At 36.2% G+C, this 14,234-nt stretch overlaps 1 protein-coding gene across 5 annotated transcripts in view; it reads right to left on the reverse strand.

The window, feature by feature from the left end:
- Positions 1–14,234, reverse strand: part of CPEB4 (cytoplasmic polyadenylation element binding protein 4) — a 106,013-nt gene that overhangs the window by 47,958 nt on the left and 43,821 nt on the right. For all 5 annotated transcript variants that reach the window (XM_064596550.1, XM_045900974.2, XM_045900965.2 and 2 more), the window contains 5 exons: positions 9,268–9,441; positions 5,798–5,887; positions 5,304–5,422; positions 3,440–3,554; positions 1,940–2,121 (listed from right to left, as the gene is read on the reverse strand). In XM_064596550.1, the coding sequence (XP_064452620.1) occupies positions 1,940–2,121; positions 3,440–3,554; positions 5,304–5,422; positions 5,798–5,887; positions 9,268–9,441 (680 nt within the window). The remainder of the gene's footprint in view (positions 1–1,939; positions 2,122–3,439; positions 3,555–5,303; positions 5,423–5,797; positions 5,888–9,267; positions 9,442–14,234) is intronic.

Raw genomic sequence — 14,234 nt, forward strand, 5'->3', positions numbered from 1 at the left:
ACACATCTTGGGTTATAACCACAAACTCAGAACTCTGAGAAAACAAGATTTAGCCATAGTACTCACAACCTAAAACCTTGCTTTGTTCTTTGTCAGTAAGAATGGTTGACTTCAGTCTAAAACTTCAGAGGTGAATTTATACAACTGGGTCTGTTCCAGTGTTCAATAGGCCAACCTGTCATTTGGGTCTCTCAAGCATTAAAAATAATCTGGCTATTAATTCACCAGTGAGAAAAGGGTAGGTTATTTTTACTCTTGGAGAGATTCATGGGTAAATTCCCTTATATCAGGCTATCACTACCACTGGTGCCATCTCGTTCCGACAAGGAATCCTGACAAAGGTTAGCTGTGAACAAGACGAGTGACATGAAGACAGGAAGAGCAGACAAAACTAGAGCATTAGCCTTCCAGCCCTGAGGCCATTCCATAAACATCTACGGAGTGGCAAGAACCCTGGTCAAAGATCTGATCGCAGAGGAATACAAATGAAGTCTGCATTTCCAATGACTAACCTTACACTTCTTGACACCTTTGTTGGGACGAAGCAGCAAGGCAGAAGACCCTGCTTACACGGATGTAGGAATTTTTTAGTGTGAATAAAAAACAAGTGGGCTTGTTAATGTATACTGCAACTTGTCTTGCCGTCTTCCTCTGTGTTTATAATAGAATCTATACCTTTCTTTTTATAGATTCACAATATAGTATGATATCCACTATAACCTTATATTTTATACTGACACTGAAGTAGCATACACATGAAATGAAACATACGCAGTATGTGTAAACCACTATTGACTTGATAGTTTCTACATAATGAATTGAGAACAGCACAATACAATCAATCAATAAGGACTTTTTTGAGCACAATGCCTCAGAGTGTTGATAGCTAAGTCAGTCCTAATGAAAGTGCCAGTCTCCCATGAAATAAGGAGCTGACACCAGAATATAAATCAACGCATTGCTTCTTTCATCAAGAGAGTCTTTCTACAGGGAGGAAAAAAAACAAGTCAGCTGAACTAAACATTATGCTTACTAATGCAGCTGATTCACATTCTGGTGTAAATTCCTATCTCACCACAAGCTCGTAACCATTGGCTGCCGGCCATCGATACCCAGGCCACACTTTGAGTAGTACCAGTATAAGATACACTTCTATCGATCAGAACATAAACTCCTGAGGACAGGGACTTCTTGTCCTAGAGGCTAAAACATTTGTTGAATGCATGAAACGCAAAGATAAGAAATAAATCTGTGAATGCAAAGAAATAAGATGGACAACGGAACACAGAGTTTCAAATACAGTACCTTAGGAAACAGAGGAGAACACTATCTCTGAGGTTTTCTCCAGCTTTTTAACTCAGAAGCTAAACCAACAAAGAGGAATTTAAAGTGCTGAAAATAATGCTAATTACTACCTAATTTCAGGTGGTAGAATACACTACAAATAAAAAGATTATGATTTCTTCTACTTAATTTGTTACAATGAAATATTGCTAAGATATGCAGTCCTACAAGTGAATTTATTCAGTCATTTGTTACATAGTACACTGGAAAAATAGGGCTTACTGAGGTATTCATGATCAAAAAAAAAAAAGGTCAGGAGATCTCAAGGGCATTGATGTTTGTACTTGATATAATGATATTTACTGAATGACTGACTAACTGAATAAATGAATGAATAGAGGCGATAGCTTAGGAGATTAAATTGCCCCGAGTAAACTGATACAGCGTTCTGGTTAGGCTACTCAAAACACGAAGGGATAGAAAAAATTCGTAGGAATCCTTAGCTGTATTACAAAGCATACACCTAATTGGTCCTAGAGGCGTAACTGTCAGCTGCCAATTTTACTGTCATATAAAATCCCCCCATTCCAATCTTGGTAATGACACACTGAGAGGGCCATTTCTAGAACTTTCTGGAATATAATCTACGACTTACCCGTTTATCTATCTCTCCATGCTGCAGCTGAACAAAGCGGGCACTGATAGCAGCTATGTAACTCTGTTGATTAGAGAATGCAACTCGCCCAGCGCCTTTTGGGTATTTCAGCTCAGGGTCGGTATCAATCCCAGCATAGCACACACCTCCATACAGACGATCCATTATCATGGCAAGCTCCACTAAATGAGAAAGGAGCAAAGAGGGTATGTGAAATCAGGAAAATCCATCTAGTTCACCAAAGGTTTCATCTAAAGCAGTTCATCTGTATTCTGAGCTCATATCCTTATTATAATAATTACTAAATCAATCATTAATCTTTAATCTTTTAAGTAAGGGCAGGTGCTCTGCTGGGTGCTTCACATATGTTCTCTTTTAATCTTCACAAACAACCCTAGGAAGTAGGTAGTAATTTCCTGGGGAAATCGAGGCACAGATGGTTAAGTGACAGTGCTGGGCTCGGCACCCTGGTCTGTCTGCTTCTATACCATGTTGACACCACACATTTACAGTTAATAACGTATTGCTTAGTATAAACAATCATGTGAACACTAGAAAATTGATTGGCAGACTTTGTGTGGAGGTCCTCCTAGATTATCATCATCCTATCCTTGTTACCTTTCCCTACAGTCTAGCTATTCACCAATTTTTTATATGAAAACCTGAAATAATGAATGTATCATGTTCTCCATGAAATGTTACAATTTTGAAACTGCATTCTTGTTCATTTTATGGGTTTTTTTTTTTCTCACTTATACCAATAAACCTCATTTTACTTGAAGTTAGGGATGAAATTTCTCCTGTAAGTACTACTCTTAAAAATACGATGCACCAGGGGCGCCTGGGTGGCTCAGTCGGCTAAGCGGCGGCTGCCTTCAGCTCAGGTCATGATCCCGGGGTCCTGGGATCGAGCCCCGCATCGGGTTCCCTGCTCAGCAGGAAGCCTGCTTCTCCCTCTCCCTCTGCCTGCCACTCTGTCTACTTGTGCTGTCTCTCTTTCTGTCAAATAAATAAATAAATAATCTTAAAAAAAAAAATACGATGCACTGCTGAGAAGCCTACTGTATTTCGGAGCTCAGTAAATAGCTGGTAAGCAAATGTGGGCATGGGAAACAAACCCTGAAATTCTTGACATATAATCTACTCTCGAAGGGTTTTTCCAGATGATGATGAGAATGATGCTCACTAACACCACACACAGCACTTGGCACCACTTTTTCCCACTTAATCCTCAGAACAATTCTATATGAAGCAGATACACTTACTACTCCATTTGACTGATGAGGAAATTGAAAATTAGGGAAAATAATTTGTCCAATGTCATTCTACTATTTATTAACTGGGAGCAGAGCACATGAATTCAAACCCAGATACTCTGACTCTAAAACTCTCGCTCTTGGACATTAACTCAAATGCTCCTGGAGAATTTTCCTAAAAACCTTTATAAGGTATTTCTTATACTAAAGGGTAAAGGGGGTATTTCTGTTTGTTTCATCATACCAGCTCGTAATGGTCGAGGAACACCACCAACAAATATAGTTTTTCGTGGGTCAAGAGGCTGGGAACCATCCATCACAAAATCACTGTCACTGAGATTCCAAGGCCGAATCTGTACCTAGGGAGCAGACAAACCGAAATGTCTCATTTTTAATGCAGACAATTTATGAGGAAATAAGTTTAAAATTATTGCAGAGTATTTTAAGATAATCCACATCATTATAAATCAATAAAGCTATAAAATTAGAAGACTTACATATAGCGTAGCCCACATCATTATAATAATCCACATCATTATAAATCAATAAAGCTATAAAATTAGAATAATCCACATCATTATAAATCAATAAAGCTATAAAATTAGGTTTTGTTACTTACATATAGCGTAGCCCAACCCTTCATTTCATTTTTAAGAGTAAACCAACTGATTTTTTAAGTGAACCATTTTTAAGTGAACCAAAGTGGAAAGTTCAATTTTTATTATCTATTATAAGCTAAATCACTAACATGTCCTTAATTACTGGTAAGTCAATCAGCTATTTCTCAAATTATTTGGGCTTCTATCTTCCGCAATCCCCCAATATCCACACAATGTAAGTTAGTACAGTATTTGATGTTGATCAGAATACAGTGCTAAGTAAACTAGGATTGTGTGTCCAATCCTACAAACGCAAACTACTCCTGATACTAACAAATCTGTTGCATTATTTCAAAAAGCATTTCAAAGTAAAAAGGTATATATTTGCAGTAAACTTATGATAAAACACTTCAATGTGCCCACTGCTTTAGTCAACTAAGAATCGTGCACCTTATTTTTATTGTTTGCATTTATTAATTGTTTTAAATGCCCACACCAAAGGCTATGAATGGGTTCATAGTAGGATATTCCCAATATGCACATCAACAAAGTCCTAAGCCAGAGGTCCCAAATTCAAATACCTATGGGGACTGCAAGGGAACATAAACAAGTCAAGTATAGAGAATTTAGGCCATGGGAACTCTGGGAAAAGTGTTCCGGACTTAGGCAATCCCAAGACACCAAGAGGAGCTCCATTAACTACTGTTTGAGCTGAATCCATAGGCACCTCCATTCTGAACTGTACCCCATTACTAGATCTGGCTGAGTGATAATAAATTGTTGATTTGCCAGATTCGTCCAAACAGGCCAGTTGCTACTATTCCTAAAGACTAAATTTTATGACAAAAACTTTTTCAAAAAGAAAAAACAGTATGCCATGTACCTTTCTGTATATACATAATTCATTTTACTTTGGGAGAGTACCATGAGCAAAAAGTTAAGGATAGTATTGGGTAAAATCTTGAACAAAGAGAGGAAGGAGACAGACAAATATCTATTTGTGATTTTTGAGTTCTATTATTCAGAGGAAATTCAGCTACTTTATCAAATGCATTATCTTTTTTTTTTTAAAGATTTTATTTATTTATTTGAGAGAGAGAGAATGAGAGAGAGAGAGCACGAGAGGGAAGAGGGCAGAGGGAGAAGCAGACCCCCTGCTGAGCAGGGAGCCCAATGTGGGACTCGATCCCAGGACTCCAGGATCATGACCTGAGCCAAAGGCAGTCGCCCAACCAACTGAGCCACCCAGGCGCCCTATCAAATGCATTATCAAGTTAAATCTTTTAATGGTAAAGACTTACCACTATTTTAATTAACCAAAAAATTCAATGTCAAAATAATGTGTGTAAATAATATAGAATGTCAACATTATGAGGTTGGCAAAACAGCATTTGTAGGTAGATTACAAACACATCAATTAACAGATACATCAAGATGTCTGTGGGTTTTCAAACAAAGCAGAGATGAAGGCAAAAACAAGAAGCTATTTTCATGTTAGACAGCACTCACTGGCTTATCTTTGATAGTGGGACTTGACACACACAGGTAGAGTTTTCCATCTTCTTCAATACATGCATCAATCAGAGCCTGAACAGAGCTTTCATCTTGAAAGAGCAGGAATGCATAGCCTGATAAAAAGGAAAAAAAAAAAAAAAAAAGGCTTATTTGTTCTCTAATTTTTTTTTAATTCTTCAACAGAAAGGAAGTATAAGCTGAAACTAAGGAAGGGAAAAAGAGTAAAAAAAATTTAAAAAAACTTAAATCTTCCTAGGCAAAGTCTGATAGTATCAACATTGAGTTCAGTTTGTTATCTTGAAACATCTTTTAAAGTAAAATTAAATTTGAACTGAAAGTATGTATTAGGTATAAATTTAAAGATGCATTTGGGAAAACATAAGTTTAACAATGGAAAATCTTACAACAGAGGTAAACATTTATGAAAAGGCTAAACATTAAACAATATAGGGATACACTGTACATGTATACTGAATCTTGAGAATTACCTTTAGGAGGAAAATAGGATTTGCTCTCTGCTTTATGAGGCCAATCCACAATCAAAGGGCCAAAGCGACGAAAACTAGCTGTGATCTCATCTAATGAACAACAAAGCAAAGCAAAAAAAAGTAAATTTAAATATTTCTATAATCATTTTGGGGAAGTAGTTTAGAAAAAAACAGTTTCAAATCTACTATTTACAAGAACAATACAAAGAACTCCTGTATCCCCTTCACCTAGATTCCCCCTACTGTTACTATTTTACACATTTGCCTTCCCCTTCTTCCTTCTTTCTATCTCTATGTATGCATAAATTAACCTATCTACCTACCTACCTATCATTTTTTTTTTCTAACGTGACACTCTATAACCCAGAAATACAACCACTGGCACCTGCTCAAAGCAAGGTCATTTCCTCATATATTACCATGTAACCTTCCCAATCAGGAAATCAATATTCATACAGTATTACTCCCCAATTCACAAGACTCCATCCAAATTTCAAACTATCCCAATAGTATCTCTTTTCCCCTTTCTGATCCAGAATCCTATCCAGAACACACGATACGCTTAAGATGTTCTGTCCCTATAGGGTATCCGTATTCTTCACTTTTGGAACAGCTTCTCACTCTTTCCTATCTTTTACATATTTGACAGTCCTAAAAGTATAGAGGCCATTCATTCTGTAAGATGACTCCCAGCCTGTACCGTTTCCTCATGACCAGACTCATGAGTAGACTATAGGAAAATAAATTTCCAAAGAACTTCTGGAAAGAGTAGGTAAGCATGTATAGATAAGACCTGGGAGGAGGGCAGGACAGAGGAAAAGAAGAGATGGGGGATGTGTTCAAATTCCAAGCTGGTAGAACTGTTTTCCTCTCCTCCAGATTGTGAAAACAGTACAGTCTGCTCTGCTCTGCTGCCTGTTTCTGCAGTACCATTTAGCTCATGTAAGAGAGACTGGTGAATAGAGGAATGAAATCACAATAACCTGGAAGCTGTCCTGGTTCGCAAATGATTGTTCCCGGGCAAGGTGAGCTAGCATAGTGGGAGTAGAATTATAACCTTCATCAGGAAGAGAAAAAGCCCCTCACTTGTCTGATATGCAGGCAGGAGCCCTCCTACTCTCTTATAAGGAAATAAAAAATGAGCACAGCAACCAGGGCTCTCTTACTAGAAAGGCACACTCCCAACCTTGCAGGGCTCTCATCTCCTGGGAGCGTGCACTTTCTCAGGTGCTCAGAGGTCTGGTTACATCTGCACTGCCTCCAAGCCTGCAAGCCAGCATTTCTGCTCTGTTGGTTTTGTGCATTTTCAGTATTCCTTGAGGCAGCTTCTAACCACACTGAGCTACTTGCCTGAATTGTCCAAGTTATTTTCAAGGTATTAATTCTCTTTTTGTTAGTGCTTCCGGTACAAAGGTCATTGGGTTCTGAATTATTGCTTCCTACCCTATTTCCCCAGAAACCTTATACTCTTTAGTGTATAATTCTACAGAACACAATATTCTCAGGAATACATATTTTACATTATAGTAGAAAGGTCTGTCTACTTAAATTGCTACTGATTTATCAATATGCTTGATGATTATCATAATTCCCATTAATTTTGCTCAGTTTATACCATCTCCTTTGCCAGACTAGTCATATTTATCTGTGCTCCTAAGAATTTTAGAAATTGCACATTTAAGATTGCTCAGTAATTTTCCAAAAACATATAGACTATCTGGGCCAGAGAAGGAGTTTATTCCAGGCAAGGTCAGATAAAATGCAGTCTTTGCTCTCGTTTTGTAAGCATATAATTCATTCATTAAACACCATCTGGGCTAAAGACTTGACTTTCAAGGGTCAAAAAAACAAGAATCCACAGTACTAAGGAAAATGAGAATTCCAGGTAAAGAAAAGAGCAGGCCACACCCAGGAGCTTATTAGAGAGGCCAATACTGTGACCACACGGTCAGCCCAGGATGAACACTTTGGAAAAGCTAGGTCCTCTGAGAGCAGGATGAAGACTGATTCAGCCTAGCCTGAAATCCCAACACAGCTTCCACCCAAGACAATTTTTCATAGATTAAACAAAACAAAACAAAAGAGAACTGTGTTTATTTCAATCTTTGGCTTTTTGAAAACTTTGTCTCAACCTTCCAAAAGATTGACCATCTTAAGGAAAATGAAGTGACTCAACACATTTAATCTCAGTCTAAATTGGAAGTTATTAAAACCTTATTATTAGACCTTATAGAGTTTTAGAGAAAACAATTCTATTCTCCATAACATTAATTGGTTTATTGCCATTTCCATTTAGGAAACCAAGACAAAAGAGATTAGGAAAACAACCAGCACCACCACCACCACCACCACTAAGGATATATGGTTGCTATATGGTCTGCTACCTGAGTTTTAGTCTGAACTTGAACTAGGGTCACTTAGGCCCACAGATGCAGAAAATATTGCTGAACAACTAATCCTCTAAACCTTTGGCTGGCTCCTAATGCAGATCTCAGCTCAAATATCACTTCCTTAAAGAGTATTTCCTTGGGACACCTGGGTGGCTCAGTCAGTTAGGCATCCAACTCTTGATATCAGCTCAGGTCTTGATCTCAGGGTTATGAGTTCAAGCCCCGCATTGGGCTCCACACTTGGCATGGAGCCTACTAAAATAATAAAATTAAATTAAATTAAAATTAAAATTAAATTAAAATAAAATAAAATAATAAAATAATAAAATAAAATAAAAAATAGAAAAAAGAGGCTTTCCTTAACCACCTAATCTAAGAAGATACCCTGAATCATATCATAAAATAGTGCAATATCACGCTATTTTCTTTTCAATGCTTACTCTCTGATATTTTCTTGCATGATTACACACTTTTTATCTGCCTTCCCCTGCTAGAATTGAAACTCTATGCACACAAAGACTTTCTATCTTGGTTACACGGTAAACAAGCCTAAGAACAGTGTGTGACTTTTAAAAAGCCTGTATTTGGCAAGTGAAAAAATACTCAGAAAATGATAAAACTCTTAAGATTCCCTTACTTGTGGTACAAATTTAGGGTTTATTTTTCAAAAGTTCATCCTTAATCTAAGATCTCAAATTTTCAATTAACTACATTTCTGGAGCAGGTAGAAAACAAACAGGAAAACATACCGAATCTGGCCAAGGCAGCACACACAGACAAAAATGCAGTAAGCACTATGTTTGCCCACAACAGAACCCCTGAGATGGGTTTCCCAATGACAGTTACTCTTTTCATTTAATCACTTGCTTCAGCTGGTTCCCAAAGTCCTGCACCCCTTCCGTTGTAAACTAATCTTATATGCCAGGATAGAAAGACAGGACAAGAGAACAATGCAATCAAAACTGAATACCTGGAGCCAGATAAGACTGTTATTATAGTAACAGCAACCACTATCTATGAGTTAGCTACTATGTGCCACAGCCCAGGCACTGTACAATTAATAGTTCTTTGTAAATATACCTTCATCGATGTCAGGAGGTAATCCGCCCACAAACACCTTGCGAGAATATCGTTCCACTCTTTCTCCATTCTGGTGAGTGAAGCAGTGAGGTGAACCCAGGCCACTATGAAGAGGTTGATCCCCACGGCCATCATCCAAAAATCCATCTTCCATTGGAAACAGTGAAGACTGACCTGGAATAGAAAGCAAGAAAAAAAGCTAACAGCACATGTTCCTTGCCATTGCTGATCTTACACAAGAAACAAGGGAAACAGCAGATTCAATAAAATGGCTTTTATTTTTCTCACTGAATAACTAATCACTTAGATATGCTCTTGAATTCCCATCACTTTGAAGTCTTAGTGGAGTCAGAGAGAAAGTACATGGTTCAAGAGAAGGCTGCTCCACTATCCCCCTGGGATCCAGAAACTTCAGTGAGGTGAAATGGAAGTACAGGAGGAGGGAGCACTCTTTTGAAAGCCGCTGGCAGTAGACGCATTGCCTTGGCAGGGCCCCAGGGCCGCAGGCAGCCTAGACATGTACACTACGGATTGAATTCGACTATCAGATGCTAGGTCACTTAAATTTTTTAAAACACAAAATCATATAGCCTACCCAGTTTCCTCTAAGACTGTCCTTAAAATGAACAGGTCCATTTTTAAAGTGAGCACTCATCTTGGTTTACCTTAATGGGATATAATCAAAACCCATTTATCGCTGTTACCCAACTTCACTACCTAGTATTAAAGAATTTAAGATTTTTAGGCATGCTAAAGATTTATTTTTTTTAGTTGAGTAATTAGCAGCTGCCACTAGTGCTATCTAATTCTAAAAAGTCGTCATCAAGTCTGCTGTTTGAAAATCCTATCATACAGAATATATAAGCAGAAAAGACCAGAGATGCCAATGTGGTTAATACTATTCCCGTGTTTACCTGACAACAAAATATGAACTTTGGAAATCATAAGCAAAACACGGAGCTACAAAAAACCAGAATCTTTCAAGCACTGTTTTGTCACTTGTCAGGCTGGCCAATTTACTTCTAGGTACTACATAAGGAGTTTGTTAATGGATCCTAGAGAAATGTAGCTTCAGTGCTCTTCCTTTACTGAAACACTCCAATGCCTTTGTTGCCACACTTGTCTTCCTTTCAGCTTTGCTAACTAAACACAAGTAATAGTATATTTGTTATGAATTTACCCTACAAAACTCGAGTTATATAATGAAGATAAAAAAGGACTATAAAATTGGAGGGTATTTCCTAAATAATTTTTAAAAGTCACATTTGGAAGTTGAGCTATTTGACTATCTAATTTACTTGCTTGTAAAAAGGCAAGTAAATTAGATAGTCAAATAGCTCAACTATCACAGGCGGCAAAAATAAGGTTTATTCAGGCACCTCTAGGAAATGATTCTTTAAAATTCTCTAAAATTTCTAGAGCTTTTTCCCCCAATGTTTGAAATTTATAGGAGTAGTCACTTATTTAGCTAATCTCATTTTAAACCAAGTGTATTATGCTGACATAGTAGAAAAAAATAGACATAAGGTATTAAAGTATAACTGAGCTTCCAATATAATCAAGTCACACTATATTTTCCTTTTTAAAGATCCTTAATTTTTTTTCTTCCAAGAAATTCCTTTCAGAAAAGAAAAAGGTGAAATAAATCTTCAGATATAAATAAGTTGAGTTTATAATACAGGATATTGATTCAAATCCAGATCCTATCATTCTGACTCCTTCAAATTAGAAAGTCTATAATTTTAACTATGACATACAAAGTATGTATGGATCAAAGCTACGTCGCATTTCCCCCTCCCCTCCTTCCCCACAAGGGTAAGAAATTGAGCAAACTTGGGTCCTCTCCAAATACAACTGGTACATTCAAAAGTTAGAAACAATAATGTTACCTCTCCTTCGCCCATATGTCCTTGCTGCATGTCAAATGAGAAAAAAAAAAAAACAACCTTTCAAACATTGTCAGAAGAATCAACTGTGATTTCATCTACCAGCTTTTGAAACTGAAAAAAAAATTGGCTATGTTCCTCATTTCCTAGTAAATGTCAAAAACAAGGAATTTAGATGGTGAGAGGTCAATTTAATGCACGCTTTTTTTTTTTTAAAGTTCTTCAAGGACACTGTAAAGCTGTATTGAATTTTACTTGTGGTAAGATAAGTAGTTGGCTGCAACTGTCACTCAGGATCCAGACTAGTATGACACTAAGGTAATATGTAACATGATCTAAACCAATTCCTACCACACTGATCTTAAATGCTCCCAGAATTCCCTGCTAACTAGCAATTCAGTAAATATTTCAATATTTAATTCATGACTTTTTCACCACTACAGGATAAACAGCAATTTTACACCATGGCTTTATGATTAATCCCTAATAAAGAAAATCATAACAAATGAAATCTTTAGGCAATTTATAAATTTCCTTTTAGACAAAGGAAGTTTCTTGTCCCTTGTCAAATTTTCCACCATGTCCCAAATGCTGAAAAGTAAAAGGTTTGGCATTTTATTGCCAAGTAGGTTACAGCTAAGAAGAGAAAAAAAGTATATAATACAATATATGTATTTCCCTGAATACTTGGGAAATGGCAGTATAAACTTTAAATCAAGAAACTTTTGAGAAAATGTCTTCCCTGAAACAAAACGGGCACTTATAAGCCCAGCTTGTCCAGTTACCTCAATCCTATTCAACAAACATTGCTTAAATGCCTGATCTTGCTAGGGACTATGGATAAACAGCACATGGCCCTGACTACAACGGAACTAGCAACCTTAAATGCCAGACAGCCACATAAGCAAATAATGACAATGCAGCATACCTATTGCTATTGTAGTTATATGTTAGGTACAATAAGAACAGAGGAGGAGAAGCAACTGGCTCTTATTAAAGAATCAGAGAGGGGGGTGTGGCATTTGAGGAGGAGAAGGGATAGCATTTGAGACCTTAAGGAAAAAAACAGAGAAAGGGCATTGCAGGCCTGGCAACGCAGCAAATAGGGGTGCTATAATGTTCAGGGAAAGATGCCTAGAACAGAAGCATACGGAACAAGTGAGGGCTTGGCTAGAGAGGAGTGTTCGAACAGGAAGCTGGGAAAGATTCCTGAGTTAGAAGGTGTAGCACCTTTAAGAAGTCATTATTACAGACTGGTCAGGGTTTTAATTCTTAGCCTACTAGATAAATGCTCAATACGTATAACTCAGTTATAACTGAGTTGTAACTTAGAAGTACCATGTGCATATTTTCCAAAATGAAATTATCTTATACCAAAATACATTTCTCCCATTACTAGATACATTGAATTTTCACCAAAGTACTTGAACAAATGGATTAAAACCCCATAATATCTCCCTCAGCTAGGATTTCACTTTGCTAGAGGTCTTAAATTTGGGGGGGGGGGCAGGTATCTTCTCAGTCAACCTGACATAGGCTAAAAAGACAAAGATATCATAAAAACAGATGCTTAAGAACATTCTATTCCTATGACTGCTTCAATGATAAGGGAGTTTGGGAAAATAAATTATTTGAAAATTTTGGTTCTGTCAATCTTAAAAAGTTGATTGATGCTGCTTAGATTTCCAAGAAAAAGGATATTTGAAAAGAATAGAGACTTTTAAAAGCTACAAAATTAACATAAAATTCTCATAGCTTCATTTATCAAAAATAACTAGTTTCAGTGCTAAAAATCCAATAAATCCAATAAATCTCAAATTCTTTAAATATGTTCTTTCAAACTTTGATCTTGTGCCACATAATTAAGCTGCTTAATCTAAAAGAATTCATGGTTAAATTCTGAAAACTACCTAGAAATGTTTTCCCACATTGACAGAAAATAAGTTATAGGTGTACAATGCTTACAACCATAAAATCTGCCAAATCAGAAAGGGAAATTAATATAAATTAGTATTAAAAAATAAAAACAATGATATTCTGAAACACAGAAAGTGAGTGTTTAATTTTTTTACTTCTACTTTATAATGCTGTTAATATATAATTATAATATAATGCTGTTATATTATATGCTGTTATAATGCTGTTAATAACTATACATTATTTTCAGTGTAGATTTTGACATGACATGTATACAGAAAAGTACACAAAGCATAAGTACAGAATTCAATGAATTTCCAATAACATGAACATACCTATGTAACCAGAACCCAAACAGTAACAAAATGATAAATGGTGCCCCTTCATCCTACACGTGAAAGATGTACTAAGCACCTTTTCCCCAACTATTTCAAATTATACTTGGCTTAAGACTATTATGATGCCATACTTGTAACACAGATCTTTACCACTTTACTGAGGAAAATGTCAGACAGATTTCCAATCTCATGATTATCAACTGTTGCATATTATTTGATGGTTCTGAAACATCCAAGGAAGTGGCAAGGTAAAAAAAATAATTCACTTTAAATATGTTTAAAGAAATCTACATTTTGGAAAACTTCCAGCTAAGTTGGCTGAAATAAACTCTGCCCAGATCTTTCCTTTACCAAAGAGTACACTGTTAAAAAGATTTTTAAAATGCATGCTGCTATTGAATACAAATCTTCTAGTAGCCATAGGATTTAAAATGACTACTATTTATACATTTATCTTTCATTTTTATTTCTTAGTTTTTACTTATGAGGTCCTCGATAACTTCATATTCAGTACTAATATGATTCAAGAATGTTCTAATAGACTGGAAATATTCTACTATAAATTTTTATAATTTCTGGATGCATGTTGCTATTAGATCTATTGAAAAGCACTTTATTTTCAAAATGTCTTCATAAGATTGCTTACAAATATCCTGTATTCACCATTAAATTCCCTCTAGTAAAACATTTTACTACTCTGTGATACTATATTTGCAAAGAAGGTACAGAAAGACTTTTCAGATCTTTTTTAAATATACATCTATATATATTTCATTATAAAAATGAAGATACTATTTTTCTTAGAAAGTATCATTTTCTCACTTGT

Source organism: Mirounga angustirostris, unplaced genomic scaffold, assembly GCF_029215605.1.
Source record: "Mirounga angustirostris isolate CCGP_5_RB_7025 unplaced genomic scaffold, mMirAng1.0.hap1 SCAF_7, whole genome shotgun sequence".
Lineage (NCBI taxonomy): Eukaryota > Metazoa > Chordata > Mammalia > Carnivora > Phocidae > Mirounga > Mirounga angustirostris.